Source organism: Grampus griseus, assembly GCF_964374135.1.
Source record: "Grampus griseus genome assembly, chromosome: X".
Classification (NCBI taxonomy): Eukaryota; Metazoa; Chordata; class Mammalia; order Artiodactyla; family Delphinidae; genus Grampus; species Grampus griseus.
In genome coordinates, this window is record NC_138999.1 from 52,741,349 (window position 1) to 52,758,184 (window position 16,836).

General features: G+C 52.3%; 1 protein-coding gene across 1 annotated transcript; it reads right to left on the bottom strand.

Moving 5' to 3' along the window:
* Positions 1–494: 494 nt before the first annotated feature.
* AMER1 (APC membrane recruitment protein 1) lies at positions 495–16,220 on the bottom strand (the record flags this gene model as incomplete). Its single annotated transcript, XM_082680853.1, has 2 exons — positions 16,068–16,220; positions 495–3,969 (listed from the first exon to the last, which is right to left on the bottom strand). The coding sequence occupies exon 2, from the start codon at positions 3,867–3,869 to the stop codon at positions 495–497; it is 3,375 nt and encodes a 1,124-aa protein (XP_082536979.1). The 5' UTR covers positions 3,870–3,969; positions 16,068–16,220.
* Between the last annotated feature and the right edge of the window lie 616 nt (positions 16,221–16,836).

Genomic DNA, 16,836 nt, shown 5'->3' on the forward strand with positions numbered 1-16,836 from the left:
CTGTACCGTAATTTCACATTGCTAACAGCAAACAAGCTCCCTGTCCCCAAGTGGGAGGCAGTGTAGATGCGGCTGCTCATCAGTGGTTCATCATTCACTGGGTGGAGAAGTTGCGGAGGGTGCTAAGGGTTCAGTCTGTGTCAAGGATGCATGCTATATATATATATAAAATCACTACCTTGGCAACTGGAATAGGCACAAAATTACAGCATCCCAAACCCTGCACGGGTCACAAGAAAAAAACCCAAAAGCGAAAATTGAAGCACAGCAGCAGCAGCAGCAATCTCCCAGGGCAGATGTACTTGAGCTGAATGTGGCCACAGATGGCAGACAAGGGAAGTGGGGAAAAAAAAAGGTGAAAACTCATAGGAGCTTTCCTTGGCCAAAAGGATTTTCAAGTTAAACAGCAACCCCCACCCCCCACCCCTCTGCCCAACCCTGATCCCCATTCACATGCTCAGGCCCCACGCCCCCCACTCCAGAACTGATGATGACTACTCAGCTAGGTTTCCATTCATGGCAGTGGAGGAGTAGCTGGTGGGGAGAGAGGCACCTTGCTCAGCCCTCTCCTTTGACAGGTCAAGGCTGGAAGCCCCATAGTGAATGGGCTGAGGCTCTGGGGGCTCAGGCCGGACCCTGGGCAGCTGAGGGATGCCATGGGTAATGCCTACAGGCTTGGCCTGGGGCAGAGGGCTGGGGCTGAAGCCTCCAGGAATGGAGGAGCAACTGGGTTCATCAACAGGCAGCAGCACATCTCGAGGCCTGGCCCTCGGACTCTGGGAGGCCTTCCGCTGAAGGTTATAACAAGGGCCCATGGGCAGGGGTAGGTGCGAAGGTCGAGCTAGCTGAGACTTGGCTTCCCCAGGTGCCCTTGGCTCTGGCCCTGATACTGACAGCAACATTGACATGGCGACAGGAGATATGCAACAGACTGCCTGTCCATATAGAGACTGGCTGGAAGGCCCACCCAACTGGCTAGGACTTATTCCTGCAGGGCCTGACCCCACTGCGAGAGGACAGGGAGCCCAGGCAGGCCAGTCGTAGGTCCCTGGAGGTTCAGTATAGAGGGACAGGGGACTGTCTCGGCCCCATTCTTCCTCCTCTTCTTCATCTGAATCTTCTTGCTGAGCCTGAAGCTCATCAGACTCCATGTAGCCCTGGCCCAGGTGAGAATTGGAGAGCTCCAGCTCCAGGGTCTCAGCAGTGTCGAGGGAGCGGCTCCTCCTGTTGAGGGCCATGGCAGCAGGTGGAGGACGAGGGTGCATGCCAGGCAGTCCCAAGTATCGAGGGAGACTGCTCACACCCCAGGGTAGGCCTTGGTAGAATCGGCTGTGGTAGCTGTTGAAGGCGCGTTTCTGGTAGTAGCCCAGTTCAAAAGCTTCCAAGGAGGCTGCAAGGTCTTCATCATTGTGGAACTCAGGATTTTCTTCACACTTGCCTTCCCCATCCCGTTCCACATCAGCAATGTCAAAGGTCACCATGGGGGGCAGCTCAGGGAGGTTTTGAGTGAAGGATGAGTCAGAGTCAGAGCTGCAAGACATGCTGGAGAAGAGGTTCCCATTGCTGGTGAACTCCACAAGGGCCTGAGAGAAACTCACAGTGACATTCCCTTCCTTCTCAACCTCCTCTTCCTCTGGCTCCTCAGGGGGTGAATAAGTAGGGTAAGCCCTCCTGGGAGATCCTCCAAAATTTGCTTCTTGCATGTCTGGCTCAAACATAGCATCACTCTGGAAGAGCTGCATCAGGCAAGTACTTTGATCTTTCTTGGAGCAGGTTCCCTCGAAACGCTTCTCCAAAGGACGGAAGTCCCTCCAGTCTGGCTCACTGCTTGCAGTGGCAGGGAAAGCTGAGGTGGTTCCTCTGTGGGAAGTCTGAGAGGCCCCTGATGCCCCTTCCACCAGGCCCATCACTGATGGCCCTAAAGGCCTCATCTGATACTCCATGATGGGTTTCTCCTGCCGGACTTGGACCTCTCGGACTTGAGCCTCTCGAGCACGGACCTCTCGGCCACAGGCCTCTCGAGCTCGGGCCTCTCTGACATAAGCTTCCCGGGTGTGGGCCTCTCGAGCATGGGCCTCCCTGGTGTGAGTTTCTTGGGTGTAGGCCTCCCTGGTGTGAGCCTCTCGGGCACATGCCTCGCGGGCCTCTCGCTGCTCCCGCCGAAGCTCCCAATACAGCAACTGTTTCTGGATGGTCACTAGCCGTTCTTCCTCTGTCTCCATTGCCCCAGGTGGCCGAGAGGAAGAAAAGGGCTCAAAGTTCAAGAAGGGGTCAAACATCTCAGAGCTGTGACCATGGAGGTCATAAAGGCAGTCATCCCCAGGTGGGGAGTTCTCAAGACTATCATCTGGCTCATAGAACTCATAGAGGGCATCGCCACTATAGCTGTCTCGGGGCAAGCAATCCCTGCGGACAATCCCCAGGGCCTCACCTGAATCATCCTCAAGTCCAGGTGTGGTGGAGTCATAATAACCCTCATCACTATTGGGGGCAGACTCTTGCTGATCGCTCTGAGGAGTCAAAAGGTCCCCAGGGGCTAGGCCAGGATAAGACCTAACTGGGTCAAGGAGCATGTAACCAAGGTGGCCTGAGGATGTGGTGGGATGGTAGCCTGGATTTAGAATGGGCCTTGGGTACACCTGGGAACTTGTCCACAGATATTCTAAGTCATCGTCTTCTTCCTCCTTGACTTCCTCTTCTTCCTCCTCTAATTCCACCTCCTCTTCCTCTTCTTCCTCGTCATCATCATCAGCCAAGGCCATCTCCTCGCCCCCTCCTTGGTAGGTCACCAGGCAGGAACTTCGTTTGGTCCCATCTCGGTTGGCCCTCTGGCCTCCAGAGGCCATGCTGTCTGTCATACTGTCCATGTCCTGTTCTGCTATTATGTCACCACAACCTGTCAGTGAGTCAAAACTTTTCAGGGATGTGACATCCCCAAAGAGGAGGCTCAGCTGGTCCCCCACAGGGCCATTGGGTGGATTTACCTTTCCTGACACAACCTTCTCCCCTGTTTCTGGGCTATGGGGCTCCTCTGGGCCACTGGCTTCAGGGGCAGGTTTGGGCTGCAGGAGTGCTGAGGCACAGGCCTCCATGGTTTTTTCTGGATCTTTGCAGGCTGTCTGCCCAGTGGCTGCTGGAGAAGTCTCTGGTACTGAAGAAACTTTTGGCCCAGGGACATCTTGGGATTTGGCATTTTCCTTTCTTGGGGCTTGGAGGTTCTCAGTGTGGGACAGAAGGGCTGAGCTCACATGCTCATGAGGCCTGTCTCTGGCCCCCTCAGGCTCCTTGGCTCTTGGATCACTTTGCTCAGCCCCAGAGACCTTGCTCTTCCGGTGACGGCGGATACTGCTGAAAAAACCTTTCAGGCCTTTTTTTGGCTTGGGCACAAAGGGAGCCTTCTCAGCCCTAGCTTTCTCTGTGGCTCCAGCCACAGACGTCTTGCGTCTGGAGTCTGCCTCCAAAGATCCATGGGCACTCTGAGAGCCGGGAAGTCGGCAGGATGACTCAGGCAAAGGTAAGGAGAGGCCATCTCCTTCACTGACAATGTCTTCAGGGCCATGGACTGCTTCACTCAGGCCATCGTGGGTCTTGCTCTTGCTAAGACCCTTCTTAGAGCTGCCTTTCCCAGAACCTTTGCTTCGTCCCCCTCCAAAGAAACTAGGCAGGGTACAGATGCTCTTCTTGCCACCAAAGAGTTTCATGGCAGTTTTCTTCAGCCTACCTGGGCCAGATGAGGGTTGCTCTGATGCTGGCCCTTCTGTCATCTCAGCTGCCTTGCTCTTGGCTCCTTTCTCTGCCCATTGGTCCTGGGTATCCACAGAGACTGCTGTTCCCTTGGCCTGAGCAGCTTCATCCTTTTGGGTCTCCATGATGGTGGGGACAACTCAGGTATGTTCAGCTGAAAAATGCAGCCTTCTGGCTTCTGGGCACTGTTATAACATCATCACTCAGGAAGCATCACAGTTGGGGCTGAAGATGAGAGAGACAAAGACAGAGAGACAGTACTGGTGAGCAAGCAACCAGGCTGGGTTTGTTTTCACAGGTGTCTGTGGTTTCAGGCTTGAGTGGAACCAGAAAGTAAGAGAAAATGTAGGGAAAACCTTAATGCACTCCATATGCTTGACTTGCTGGGCCAGCCTCCTCTGGGCCCCAAGGCAGCAAAACCCTACACTGAGCAACAGGCAGCCATCACCCCTACCCCACTTGCTGGGTCCACTCACTTCAGGTCACCTTAAGCTCAGGGGAGCACTGGGCAGGGGGAACTGCAGATATGAAAAAGGCCCATGGTACTATTGGTCATGAGAGGGATTATCAAAGGGGGTGGAGTAGAGAGGCAGGAAAGGCAGAAGGGAAGTCAACTCTTATGATACAGAATTTTTGAAAAGCATCTGGCAAAATAGCCTACTAAGTATTCACTGGGTTCTGCAACATCCAGGCCTCAATTTCACATAAGCCAGGGCTCTCACTGACATTTTGCCTTGGGCTGGGTAGAAAAGTAGACCTGAAGTTTCACCTTCTTCCCCAGGCTCCCTAAATTGCCTGTAGGACCATGCTCATACCTGCAAAAGCTCAGAGTAGAAGCCTTGCATACCCACATTCCAGAGCTGCAATCCAGGATCAGCTAAGATGGCATGGTAGCCTTGGGGCAAGGTACTCGCTGGGATTCAGTATCCTCTGTCCAAGACACCTGGAAATACCTCCCTGTCATAGTGGTTATGTGAGGGGTAGGTCTAGGTCAGACTCTCTAGTGATTGTCCTGCTCGGAACAGATTTTAATGTGGCCCTCAGCAACTGAAACCTCCAAGTTCCACTTTAGAACCATGAGTCAGACTGTTTCTTCTCTGCTCCTTTCGTTACTTTGGCCCCCATCTAGCTCCCTATCTAGAAAGGGAACTCCTTGAAGGCACAACTCCACATGATTCATGTCCCTGGTCTGGGAGTTAGGCTCTCAACAGCTATTTAAATAAATAAACCTGGTGCAACAGGGCACTCTACTCAATGCTCTGTGGTGACCTAAATGGGAAGGAAATCCAAAAAAGAGGGGATATATGTATACGTATAGCTGATTCACTTTGCTATACAACAGAAACTAACAAAACATTAGTTTCTATATGCTAACATATAGTAAAGTAACTATACTCCAATAATTTTTTTTAATTAATAAATAAATAAATAAACAAACCTGGTGCAAGACACACCCTTCTGGTCTAAGCTCCCAATCCTCTAAATATCCAAATGTCACAGAGATGGAATAAAAAGAAGAGCTAGCCAGCACCTACCCCAACATATCCCCCTCCCCAACCCCATTGTCTGATGTATTGATTCCAGTGACTACAACTGATTGACAGCTGGATCAGTGACCAGCCTGCTAAAACCCAATGACACTTCCCTGGAAAGTCCCTCACCACTGTCCCCTCTCTGTAGGGTAGCCGCCAGCAGATAAGGAGCTTGGGTAGGGCAGGGAGGCAGAACAGCTGCTGGGAGCCAGAGAGAGAGAAGGAGAGGCAAGCAACACTGTTGTCCTAAGAGCAGCTAGCCAGCACATCAGCCCTGTGATTGGTTGCCACGGTAATAACACTCACACATTCACCTGCAGTGAAACTAAGGATCAGCACTGGAGGTGGAGAGAGCCTGGCAGCTACACTCTGGCCTCTGACCTCTGACCTCATTAGAGGAACCTTGCTGGAGTCCCTGATCTTGTCTAGCAAATATTAACTTTGTGCCTTGTGCCTTGTTTGGCCTGACACTTGAATCATCAATGTGATCCAGGCTTCCATCAGGGGCTCTGCAGAACTGAATATTAAACTAGGAGCAAGATAATGGCTGGTTATCCAGAAAATAAGAGAAAAAAAAAACCTCATCTGATCCCCTCTCTGCAGAGATCTGTATTGCCATTTGCTCAAGTTAGGTTTTTGTTTTTTTGATTCTGTGTGACATACTTTAACATGGCATTGTTCCAGCTCAGCCCTGTAACTGATAGGCCCACAATAGACAGTGCTACCCCTCAAATACACAATCATACACACATACACTCAGAGTCCTCTGCACCAGGGTCGTATGGGAATAAGGGCCCTATCATCTATCTGAATCGCTCATTTTCCAGAGCACAGATGTTTTTACCTCAGCCCAGAAATTACTGACAGTGTTGTCATTATGGTGCTGGGCATTGAGGAGATGGGGTGGCAATAAATGGAGTTATTTGTGAAATTCTACTCCCCTCTGTGGAATTCATGAAATGAACCTCTCCAGAACATTTGGTTAAATGATAGTTATTAAGCTCAGTGCTGCCAGAAGGGGAAACCCCAGTCCTTGCTTTTGGGGATCCCCTAGGCTAACAGGTAGAAAAACCTATATATAATAGTCTGAAGGCACAATATGATGCAGGCCTTAGAGAAGAGTCCCCATTATTGCTTAAGCAGAGTGTTGAAGTATCATTCTTCAGACCTTGTGATCATATCCCAGGATAAACTTGAAAGGCAGAAAGATAGCTCCTGGGCTCAGAAAAGCTGCCTTGGTAAGGAGGCATTCAATCTGGGCCTTGTTAGACAGGAGTGAGTAAAAACAGCAATTATTTAGGGGAAAGGATGGGCAAGACTAGTCATCAAGGAAGACCAAGGGCTAAGTGAAAAACCTTATGGGCTTACCCATCCTTGTGAATCAAAGGCTTAATTGTCCTACTGGTTTTGGAGCTGGAATTCTTGTGAACAGAAGAATTAGGCAGACTGAATCTCAAAGAGGGCTGCTTTCCAGAACCTTGATGCCTTGGCTTGAGGGTAGTCCCTTTGGGCTTTCTCTTGCCATTGCTTCTGTGCTCCATTGGAGTAGAGGCCAGCCCACTGCTCTCTACATTGTCCCCTTCCCTGTCACAGGGATCTGCAGTATGTTGTGGAAGGAGCCATGGGCCACAGGGCTGTGTTGCATACCATGCCAAGGGACCCTGACCAGGCCAAGGCACTCCTCTGAGCCTTGGGTGCTTGTGAAATGGAGATCAAAATATCTCCTCTATCTACCCCCTCTATCTCCCCAGTCCACTGCAGTAATGTGAGGTTAGATGGGATAATAGACACCAAAAGCACTTTGTAAACTGTAAAGTGCAAAGCAAATGAGAAAGGTTGGCATTACCATTATTTCAGGTCAGATCCCAGTTTCTTAGAAAGTAGTAGACCATGTGTAAAAGGCCACTCATTTGAGAAAGCCATTCACTACAGGAAGTCCAAGGGACTAGCTGCCTTGGCTCATGCTGAGGAAGAGCCAGGTGTGAGGGGATTTTAAAGACATGTTCCTGGATTTATACAAAGTCCTCCATTAAGGGCAGTTTAAAAAGCCCTCTGTGTATGTGGTGGGAGTGGGTGAACTAGGCAAGGTTGTATCCCTGGGAATGAAATTCTCTTCCTCCAGCTTCAGGCTTTCCTCCTAACTAGGCCCAGGGTTATCTTTGCTGGCAAGGACCAGCCTTGAAACTATGCTGTCTCCTACCTCCCTGCCTTGTCCCTCCCAGAGCCATGTACCCCACTCATAGTGTCTCTTCCCTGTATCCCCCTGCAAGACAGTAGGACAGGAGGTGGCAGGAATCACCCATAGCTAGTAGCCCCCTAGCCCAGCCCCACCTAGCCACTTCTGGCCCAGGCCCCTTCTCCATACACCTTACTACCTCACCAGGTCCCAATGCTGTCCTTCCCCAGTGGGCTATGCTGCCGTTACTCGGGGCCACAGAGTACACTGGTCAGGAGAGTGAGGTGGGGCAGAAGGCGAAGGGGACAGCAAAGGGACAGATTCTGCAGCTCCCCCAGGCTGAGGCTGGCTCCCTTCATGGTTCCTGCCAAGAAAGTGGTCCTGCTAAATGCACAGCCCCTCCACCCTTAGGTTCCTCAACCTGTATGGCTGTCTAAGTTTCAGGTGGACTGGTGGGTGAGGGAACCCTCTAAGGCTACTCTGTGGTCCCTGGCAGGGGCCACTTGCTACAGCTGTTGCTAGCATGGCCAGAATTGGGCTGTGGGCATCCCTGCTCCCAAGGCCAGCCTCAGGCCATTCTCGGACCAGTGAAAGGCTAGGGCAGAGCTAGGGCAGAGCTTCTTCCTTCTCCCCTCCTCTCAAAATACAGGCAGGAGACCAGTCACAAACCTGCCCCAGGAATCCTTCTCCATAAGGAGGTAACAGCTCCACCAAGTCTTAAACATTCTGCTCCCAGCCCTATTTCCTGGGGCCAGCTCAGCCAACTTAGAGAAGGCTGAGTTCAGGGAAGAAGTGTGTGGATTTACGCAGTAGCTCCAGAGGCATGGCCTCAACCAGTCATAGTTTCCCAGACCTCCTCCAAGAAGTTTTCCTGGGAGCAAGCCAACTCTGGGCCCATCCTGCCCTCATGTATGTAGAGGAGGGTGGTCTAAGGAAGGAGTAGTAAGGACAGGAAGCCCAGCCCCCCACTCCCTGAGAGTCAGCCAGTTCTGCACTGTAATCAGCTCTGCCTACCTGGGGGAAATCCAGCAAGTTCTTTCAGTTTCCCCAACTGGTAAATGATGCTATTGAAAGTGCCTACCTCTTAAAGCTATTTTAAGGAACAAAACCGATGTATATAAAGTACCAAATAAAATACATTATATAACAGAGGCTCAAAAACATGGCGACTAGTTTTATATGTATTTTATTCAAACTATAGTTGGACAGTTTCTAGCAGCAAAACTACCTCAGTCAGGGTTGACTAAAGTGCTCCCCAGTGCTCTAAGGGTATGTCACCAAACCTCCTTGGGCCTCAGTTTACCCAAATGGTAAATGAGAGTGACTGTACAGTTATCTCACAGGAGGCTTTACTTGTTCTTTTAGCCAACCTTTGACATTCAGGAACTCAAAATGTTGCCTCAAATCAGCTACTGGCTAACAGCTCTGGATTATCTGGGAATTTCAGGTAGCCAGGTTCTCTAGCCCAAGCCAGAAAGGTCAACAATTCAAACTCAGCTAAAGTACCAGCATCAAAGGAAATGCAAATCAACGGATGTCCTTTATCCACTCACGGTACTTACCAGCTTACAAAGTGTTCCCTACTTCCTCACTCCCCATTTCTCCTTCCCAGAAATCCATTAATCAGGCCTGGTAGGGGATGGTAACTCCTTGTCACAGAAAAGGAAACTGCCTAGGCTTGGGAAAAGACTTGCCTAAGGTCACACAGTGGGATGATGACAGAGCCACACCAGTTTCCAGGCCTCTTTGAGTCCCAATTCTATGCCATTCTGCTGTACCATTCTGGCCCCTAATCAAAGGAAGAAGACTGAGAGTAAGGACTGTGCAGGTTCCCCTCACACCTGCAAGAGCCATCATCTCCCCCTCCCATCACACTCCTGTCCCAACCCAGCTGAGCCTTCTCTGAAGCATTTCCAGTCCTCACTGGCTGCCACTATTTTGGCTCCACCTAGCACATTCCAGAAAGCCTGCTGACTTCAGAATCCAAGAGCTGCCAACCCAGCCTGTGGCTGTTCTCCTCATCAGCAACCCCATCATCACTACTCCCAAACCGTGGAATATGTTCCTCTACTCCTCTTTTCCTTGGGAGATAAGTTTGAGGGGCCAAAAAAAAAAGGTCCAAACAGAAACCTGCCAGTGGGGACAAAGATAAAGGTAAAGATAAAACGGGGACAAAGAATTTGAGCTATTATTTAAGGAAAATGATCTTTGAGATTTGGAATTTGAATCAACCATTTCTAAAGCCCATAGCCAAAGTCTACTCTCAAAACCATTTTTTCCAGGACCTGAAGGAAGGGCTGTCTAGCTTGGTATTCTTTGGTGGAGCTGTAAAAGCTGCTGGCAGAGCCCCACCCAAGCTATCCCTGAAACCACTCCTCTCCTAATGTGCAGGCTTCCTGAAGGGCACCTCTTCTCAAGGGGGCATCCCACCAACTCTAGATGCAGCACAGACCCCAAACTGGGCCCTCTAGCCCCTGCTCCTATTCCCCCACCACTAGTCTGTTAAATGAATTAACATACTCAGCCTTGGGCAATTCATTCTGGCAGGCCTCAGTCTGCCTTTTCATTTCTCTCAATGCACCCTCCTTCATCTTATACAGTAGTCACCATATCTAGCACAGAGCAGGAGCTCAAACAACGTTGGTTCAACTGAATTCTAATTTAGCTGGAGTTTGTCAGCCCAGAACTAAAATGCCAGCTTCATCTCTTTCAGGCTGTGGGATATGAGAAAGTGGCCTAACCTTTCTGAAACTCAAACGCCTTATCTATAAAATGAAGAAAATGCTACCTACCATCTAGAATTGCAGTAAGGATTAGAGATGATAAATGTAAAAGACAGATTATTTGCCATGTACCAAGCAGATGTTCAATAACGTGCCCTTGTGATAGGGCCTCTTGCAGCTACCTTCTCCACTCCAGCTCGTCAGATTCCCCCCCACTCCTCCCGGTCCTATGAGGATGACAAAAGCGTCTTAGCAGAGTTTCCTCTGGTTCCTCCCTGCCATGACACTGAAATCCCACCCCGTGTCTCCCCACTTCCATCTCATCCATCCTGCACACCCTTGCCAGATTCATTTTCTTACAATCCTGATTTCAGCACATCACTCCTCTACTTACCAAATATTCCGCATTGCCTACAGGATCAAGGCCAAACCCCTTTGCCTGACTTTCAAGACTTGCTCTCTGCATGCCCTTTGCAGGTTTCCTAGGCTCATTTCTCTGCCCCTTAGCTTCAGCCTCAAATATACAGGGGCTTCTCCAGTCTGGGAGGTGTGGTCACCCAGACACTGCCTCTCCCTAGAAACAGGCCTTCCTGGTGAATGTTCTTGATGCTCTGTCTTTCTCCTCAGGCTGCTGAGGCTGCCTACCCAACTTGCCTGGAACGGTGGGGGCTCTGGGAGCCACCTACTTGCCACTACCCTCTCAGGCTCCCAACCCCCTTAGAGAGGAATGTATCCAAGGAAGGTGTCATGCCTGCATCATAAGGCTTCCACTATGTCAGTACTAACCCAGCAAGGGTGAGATCAAAGACAGGCACTACCTCCTTCCATCCCTGTTCAGATGAAGAACAAGAGAGGAGTTAACCCCAGGGAAACAGATGTGACAAGGAAGCCGAGGAAAGCCTGCAGAGGAGCAGCTGGGTGGAGTGAACAATAGAGACTCCTGACTTTCCTATGTATCCACCCCTCTGTATGCACCATACCCTATGTGAGAGACCAGGTAAGGAAACTGAGGTTTGGCGGAGGGGGCGGGGAATCAGGATCAGTGTGCTTAGAGAAAGAAGCCTAGAATTGGGGGGCAGGAGCTTTGTGCTCTCATGTAACCTTGGGCAAATAAATCCCTTCCCTGTTCTGGGCCTCTGTTTTCCCATGTAGAAATGGGAGATTGGACCGGGGATCTGCTTCCCCCAGGATGCATGAGAAGCTGGGGAAAGGGCGGTCCTGTGTCCAGTTTTCTAGTGGCTGCTGAGTCAGGAGGCATGTTGAGGGAATGGGATGTTGGGTATCTTAGGCTTCACTGGGAGGCCTGGACGCCTAGCTGGTTGGATCCACTGCAGAACAGAGGTGTACTGTGGCCCAGCCTCACTCCTCATGCCTCTCACTTCTACCCCCTACAAGCCCACCCAGCACTTTACTCTTTCTGAATGCAGGAGGCCTAGCCTATGAATATTTCATACATATACAGAGAGGAGGGGGACCACAACTGTCTGGGCCTAGCCCTCTCTCTCCGGAAGGAGCTGCAGCCCCCCGAAAGGGAGGGCTGAGGAGTACTGGCTAGAGAAGAGGGGTTAGTATCTGCTTCGAAACCCAGCAAGGGGAAAAAAAACCCTGTAGGAGATGAGAGCAATGAACGCTCTGCAGCAAGAAATGTAGATCAAAAGGTTGCAAAGCTCCCCCACCCCCACCCCCTGCAGCACCACCATGGCTGCCTCTGACTCCACCAAGCTCCCTTGGGCCATTTCCTCCATTGTTCATATTATCTCCTAATCCCAAAAGGGGAGGTGCAGGGGAGCAATGCACCCTCACTCGGCTGGCACCTGCACCTCTGCAGTGGTTCTGGTTTCCCTGCCTGCCTTGCTCGCGATATACTTACACACGCACAGGTTTGAAAAATAGACCAAGGAGAGGTGAAAAGACTGTGATTATTTAATTCAGAGAACAGAAGTTGGAGGTGGAAGAGATGGTTTAATGCCCATGAAATCTCCAATGAATTGTTAAGCAGAAGAGCAATGGTGGCCAGCTGCTCTCAACCCCACCCCCCAACACACACACACACACACACACACACACACACACACACACACACACACACACACACACACACACACACACACACACACACACACAGTTGGTTTAAGCATAGCATGAGAGGCTCAGGTTAGATCTGAGAAAGAACTTCCTGGCAATGAGATGGGTAACTCAGGAATGAATGACACAGGAAGGCTATGAAACGCCTCCTCCGAGGGCTTTACTTTTATCACCTAGTCTATCTGCCAGGTCAGGATTTGAGGCAGGGGCACTGATGAAATAACACTGGGCATGCCCTCTTATAGCCCATCTGTAAATGAGGGGGCTGGAAGCCCTTCTCCCTCTTTGATTCTACAAGCAAGCCAGACTTGTTGCTATTTCTCTCATTCCCTTCATCCCCTGGTTCAGAGATTGTAAATGTAACAGTTCTTGAGGAATTTTTAAAACCTCCACTATACTAGGAGAGAATCACTGGACTGCCAACTTCTTTCAATTACCTCCCTTCCTGAAACTTTCAGCCCCTGACAGGCTGTAGACCAAGACTAAAACGCAAGAGACATGCCAGGGGAGGAGTTCCTAGCAAGCTAACTTAGCATCCCTTCACTCTTGATGAATGGGTGAGGTAAGATGAGGGGTTAGTTAATGCAATTTGTGCTGATTTGTGTTGAATGGAGGCTGCTGGAGACAGTGGGATACAGTGGAGTCACTGCACAGGAGGCAGCAGCCTCTCCCTAAATGCTGTGTGACGTTAAGCAAGTCCCTGCTGCTTTCCAATGCCTCAGGATTCCCATCTGTAAACACAGGTGTCCAAACTGGTGCTCCGTGAAGGCCTGTCCAGCTGGGAGAAAAAGGATCAGCAGAGGCCTGAGGGACACTTAGCCTCCACCATGTTGGTATGTAGGCTCCAGGCTCCCTCCTTTCCCCCAACCCCCTGCAAGGCCAAAGAGAGGCTGACAAGATACAGTTTCCCTCTAGAGATAGCCTGCCCCCCAGTTCTTTCAGATCCAAAGGTGGCCTCTTACCTGCCCAATTTATGGTGCTCTTCCTATCCCTTTCTAAGACCCCATTCTAAAACCCTTTCTAAAATCCCATTTTATTGTGGCATGTCTGCACACCAAAAATATCAAAACCTCCCAATTCCCCATTCTTTGATGGCCCCTTCCTCCATTCCCCCAAGATCAGATCCTCATTCCACAACCTGGCATTTGGGAACACCACCACCACTGGGCCCCAACCTCCTTTCTACCTTACAGTATCAACCAGAAAAGACTGTCACTGCACTCAGCCTGCTTGCAAGCCACCCGCTCCTACTCGTAATTTTGCTTATACCACTATCCTTTGCCTAACCAAACCCCTCTAATTTCTGGAGGCTTCCCAGGACAATTCCCCTATATATACAGATCTCTCATCTCTCTCCATAGTAGTTTGCCTCTAGACTCATGAATCAGCAACCAAAGGTAGTGTAGTCTGGGGACTGGGCAGTCCAGGTCCTGAGCTTATTGAAGGGAGACATCATGATTTATTTACTTTTAATTTTAGATGTAACCCACCCCCTTCTCAATCTTCATTAAGTATACTCAATAAATATCTGAGCCTTCAGTATCATTTTTCTAATCATTTTCATATGAACCAGGACAAGTGCCAGTGGAGAGGTAAAGGTCTCCAAAGCTTTACAGATGGCAAGTCCTTCCGGAGCATTCATTAACTGCTATGCATTGCTAGGCTTTGAGGGGATTGTGGCTGAGATCCAGGTTTCCTTTACCCCCCTGAGAGGTTCCAAAAGAACCCAAACATCCATGATATCAGGGAGACAAAGTAGAGGCAGGGAAACTCAATTATTATTTGTCTCCTATTATAATTTAAGCCCCAAAATGCCCAAGGGATGCAGGCAGCCTGGAGGAGTTCTGAGTTCTGAGAAAGAAGAGGTCATCATGGACTGCAAGAGACAGGCAGGAAAGGCACTAAGGAGATAGGCCCAGAGCTGAGAGGGAAGAGAATTTGGACAGTGCAGGGTGAGTGGGTTTGGGTGTGGGGAGGGAGTTATATAGGGCAGGTATGTTAGATGGCTGTTGGTTTGAGGCAGTGCAGAGGACATGTCCAGCTCTGGGCCGGGGATGCGCAGCTGCAAGTAGGGGGACTGTACTGGTGCTTGGTCAAAGTGAGAGGAGGTGACTGTAGTGTAGTATCTGCAGTCCTGGCTAGTGTCACAAAGGTCCCCAGCTAGCCTTCCCTTAAGTGAGTGATTTATTGGATCTCACTGTCTCCTCTCAAAGGTGCCTAGGCTTTGCCTGGGCCCTGCAGCCCACAGAGTTCTCCACCCTCAGAGGTGGGTCAAATGTCCAAGAAGAGCCTTTCAAGCCCCTAGGTAGCTCCCTCCCTCTTGTTCCTCAGAAAGGCCTAGAGTCTATTGCCAGAGGCACACAGCGGTGGATGGGGCCGAATGAGCGGAGCTGCACTCGGGGAGGGGGCTCTGCTGGAATCCCCAAGGGGTGGGGTGCAGAGTCCAACAGCGCAGCACCCTCCACCCAGCCCAGATGAATGCAGCAGGCAGGCAAAGCTGCAGAGGGAGATGTTAGTGTGTGAGGGGCAAAGGCTCACCTTGACCCCGCGGCCCGTGCCAAGACAAGTCTGGCCAAACCGAGGCCGGCTCTGTGGAGCCAGTCCAGCTGCCGCCTGGGCTGTGGCGCGCCTGGAGGGCACAAACCCTCACCACCTGAAAGCCTAGGCAAAGTCCAGCGGTCACCAGTGTCAAAGGTGTCTGCAGCAGACAATGACAGCAGCCTGGCAGCCTGGGTATTTTAAGTAACTGCGAAGTTGGAGGGTTTGGCTGCCTCTCTAGCTCTCTCACACACACCCAAACGGTTCGTTCCCTACTACAATAATTGCTCCCTCGGCCTCTGGCACAGAACACCCTCCCCCCCACATACACACACACACCCCACCATGCTTATCGCTATTTTTAAACCGTTGACTGGAGAGAAAAACGCGGCCAGTGCCCTCCAAGGGGAGAGGAGGCGAGGGGCGGGGGGCGGGGTAGGTGGGGGACACAAAGCGGCCTTGCAGCTCTAACCCAAGGACTAGCTTGAGCTGCTGCACTAACGCAAGGTACAGCGAGAGCCGGGTTGCCAGCCCGCCTGCCCGCGGAGGCGGGGGGGGGGCGCCAGATGCGCCTGGAGGCCCAGGAGCAGGGGGCGCGGCTGTTGGGGCCTCAAGGCCGACGTTCCAAAGGGAAGTGAGCAGACCACAGGCCCAACTGAGTTCCCCTAGGGAGGAGGCAGACAATGTAGATACCCCAATCCACGCCAAAGTAAGTACCCGTCGGGCCCAGCCTAGCGCGCTGGCTTCGTCCCTAGAGGACAGGGAGAGGCAGGAGATGCGCAGGGCAGGGGAGGGGAGGGGAGGGGAGGGGAGGGGAGGGGCGGGGCGGGGCGGCAGACGAGCCGCTGGGGTGAGCAATACCCGCGTAACACAGCTGTTCCAGCTAATGTGCTACAACAAAGCTGTAAAGCTCCTGGCCTACAAATGCACCGCTGGGAGTGCTGGTTGGCTGCTCCCCTCCCGAGACCGCAGGGCAGCACGTGCGGGCCCCATCCCCGCCTCCCCCGAGAGCCCCAAGGCATGGCCCAGGATAGCCCGCCGGCCTGCCCACCTCTTCTCCGCCTCTAGCCGCGGTCGCTTGCGCCCAGGGGACACTGCTCTGGCCCTCACCGGACAGTCCTCAAAGCGGGTTTCAAAGGGGAGCGCAGAGCGGTCCGGATGCCGACCAGCCCAGCCCTTAGAGCTCCTCTCCAGGCGGCCAGAGCGGAGCACGCGAGACTGCATTGGACGGCGGGCAGGCGGAGGCTCCTGGCCGCGCGCAATGCTTACCCGGCCCGGTCCGGTTTCCAGCCCGCTTATTGTCTTTTGCGCCTCCCTGGCCGGGGCTGGAACCTTGGCTGCCACGGCTGAGAGTGTCGCCACAGCCACCCCTGCCGCCGCCGCAGCTCCAGTCACCTCCTGCACCGGCTCCCCTACCCCAAGCTCTGGGCAGCTCCCCCATACCCTTCCCCCCGGACTCCACAGCCACAGGGTGGGGCATCGGCGCCCTGATTGGCAGGCGTATGGCCCAATCGCCACGGTGAGAAGGCGTTTCCCGACTCGCCCACTGTTTTCCTTGGTGCGTTTCTCTTTAAATGCAAATAAGCGCGGGCGTGGTGTTGGCAGGGGACGTAGAGGCTGCAGAGCCCCTCGCTGGGACTCCCCACTCCCCCCTCCACGCCGGGCTGGTCGCTGCTTGGCGACACCGCAAGCTCTAGGGGCCGGTCCCGCCCGGATGGGGCTCGCTGGAGCCTTGGAGCTCGGTTTCGATTTTGCATGCGTTCCCATTTCCGTGGCCGCGGTGCAATAGCGCTGCGGCGCCCTGGCCGCCACCCGGCAGTTTATTCCAGAGCAAGAGGCCGGCGGGGAGAGGCGGGGGCGGAGAGGTTGGGGACTACAAAGCCCCTTGGCACCTTGCCGGGCCCATCCTTAGGCATAGAAACAGGGCCCCGGGGCACGCGCCCCTGGGCCGCGCCGAGGGACTCACCTGCCAGGAAAGCGAATTGCAGCGCCCGCGTCCCAGCTTCCTCCGCCTCTTTGGCACGCTGGAGCCTTAAGA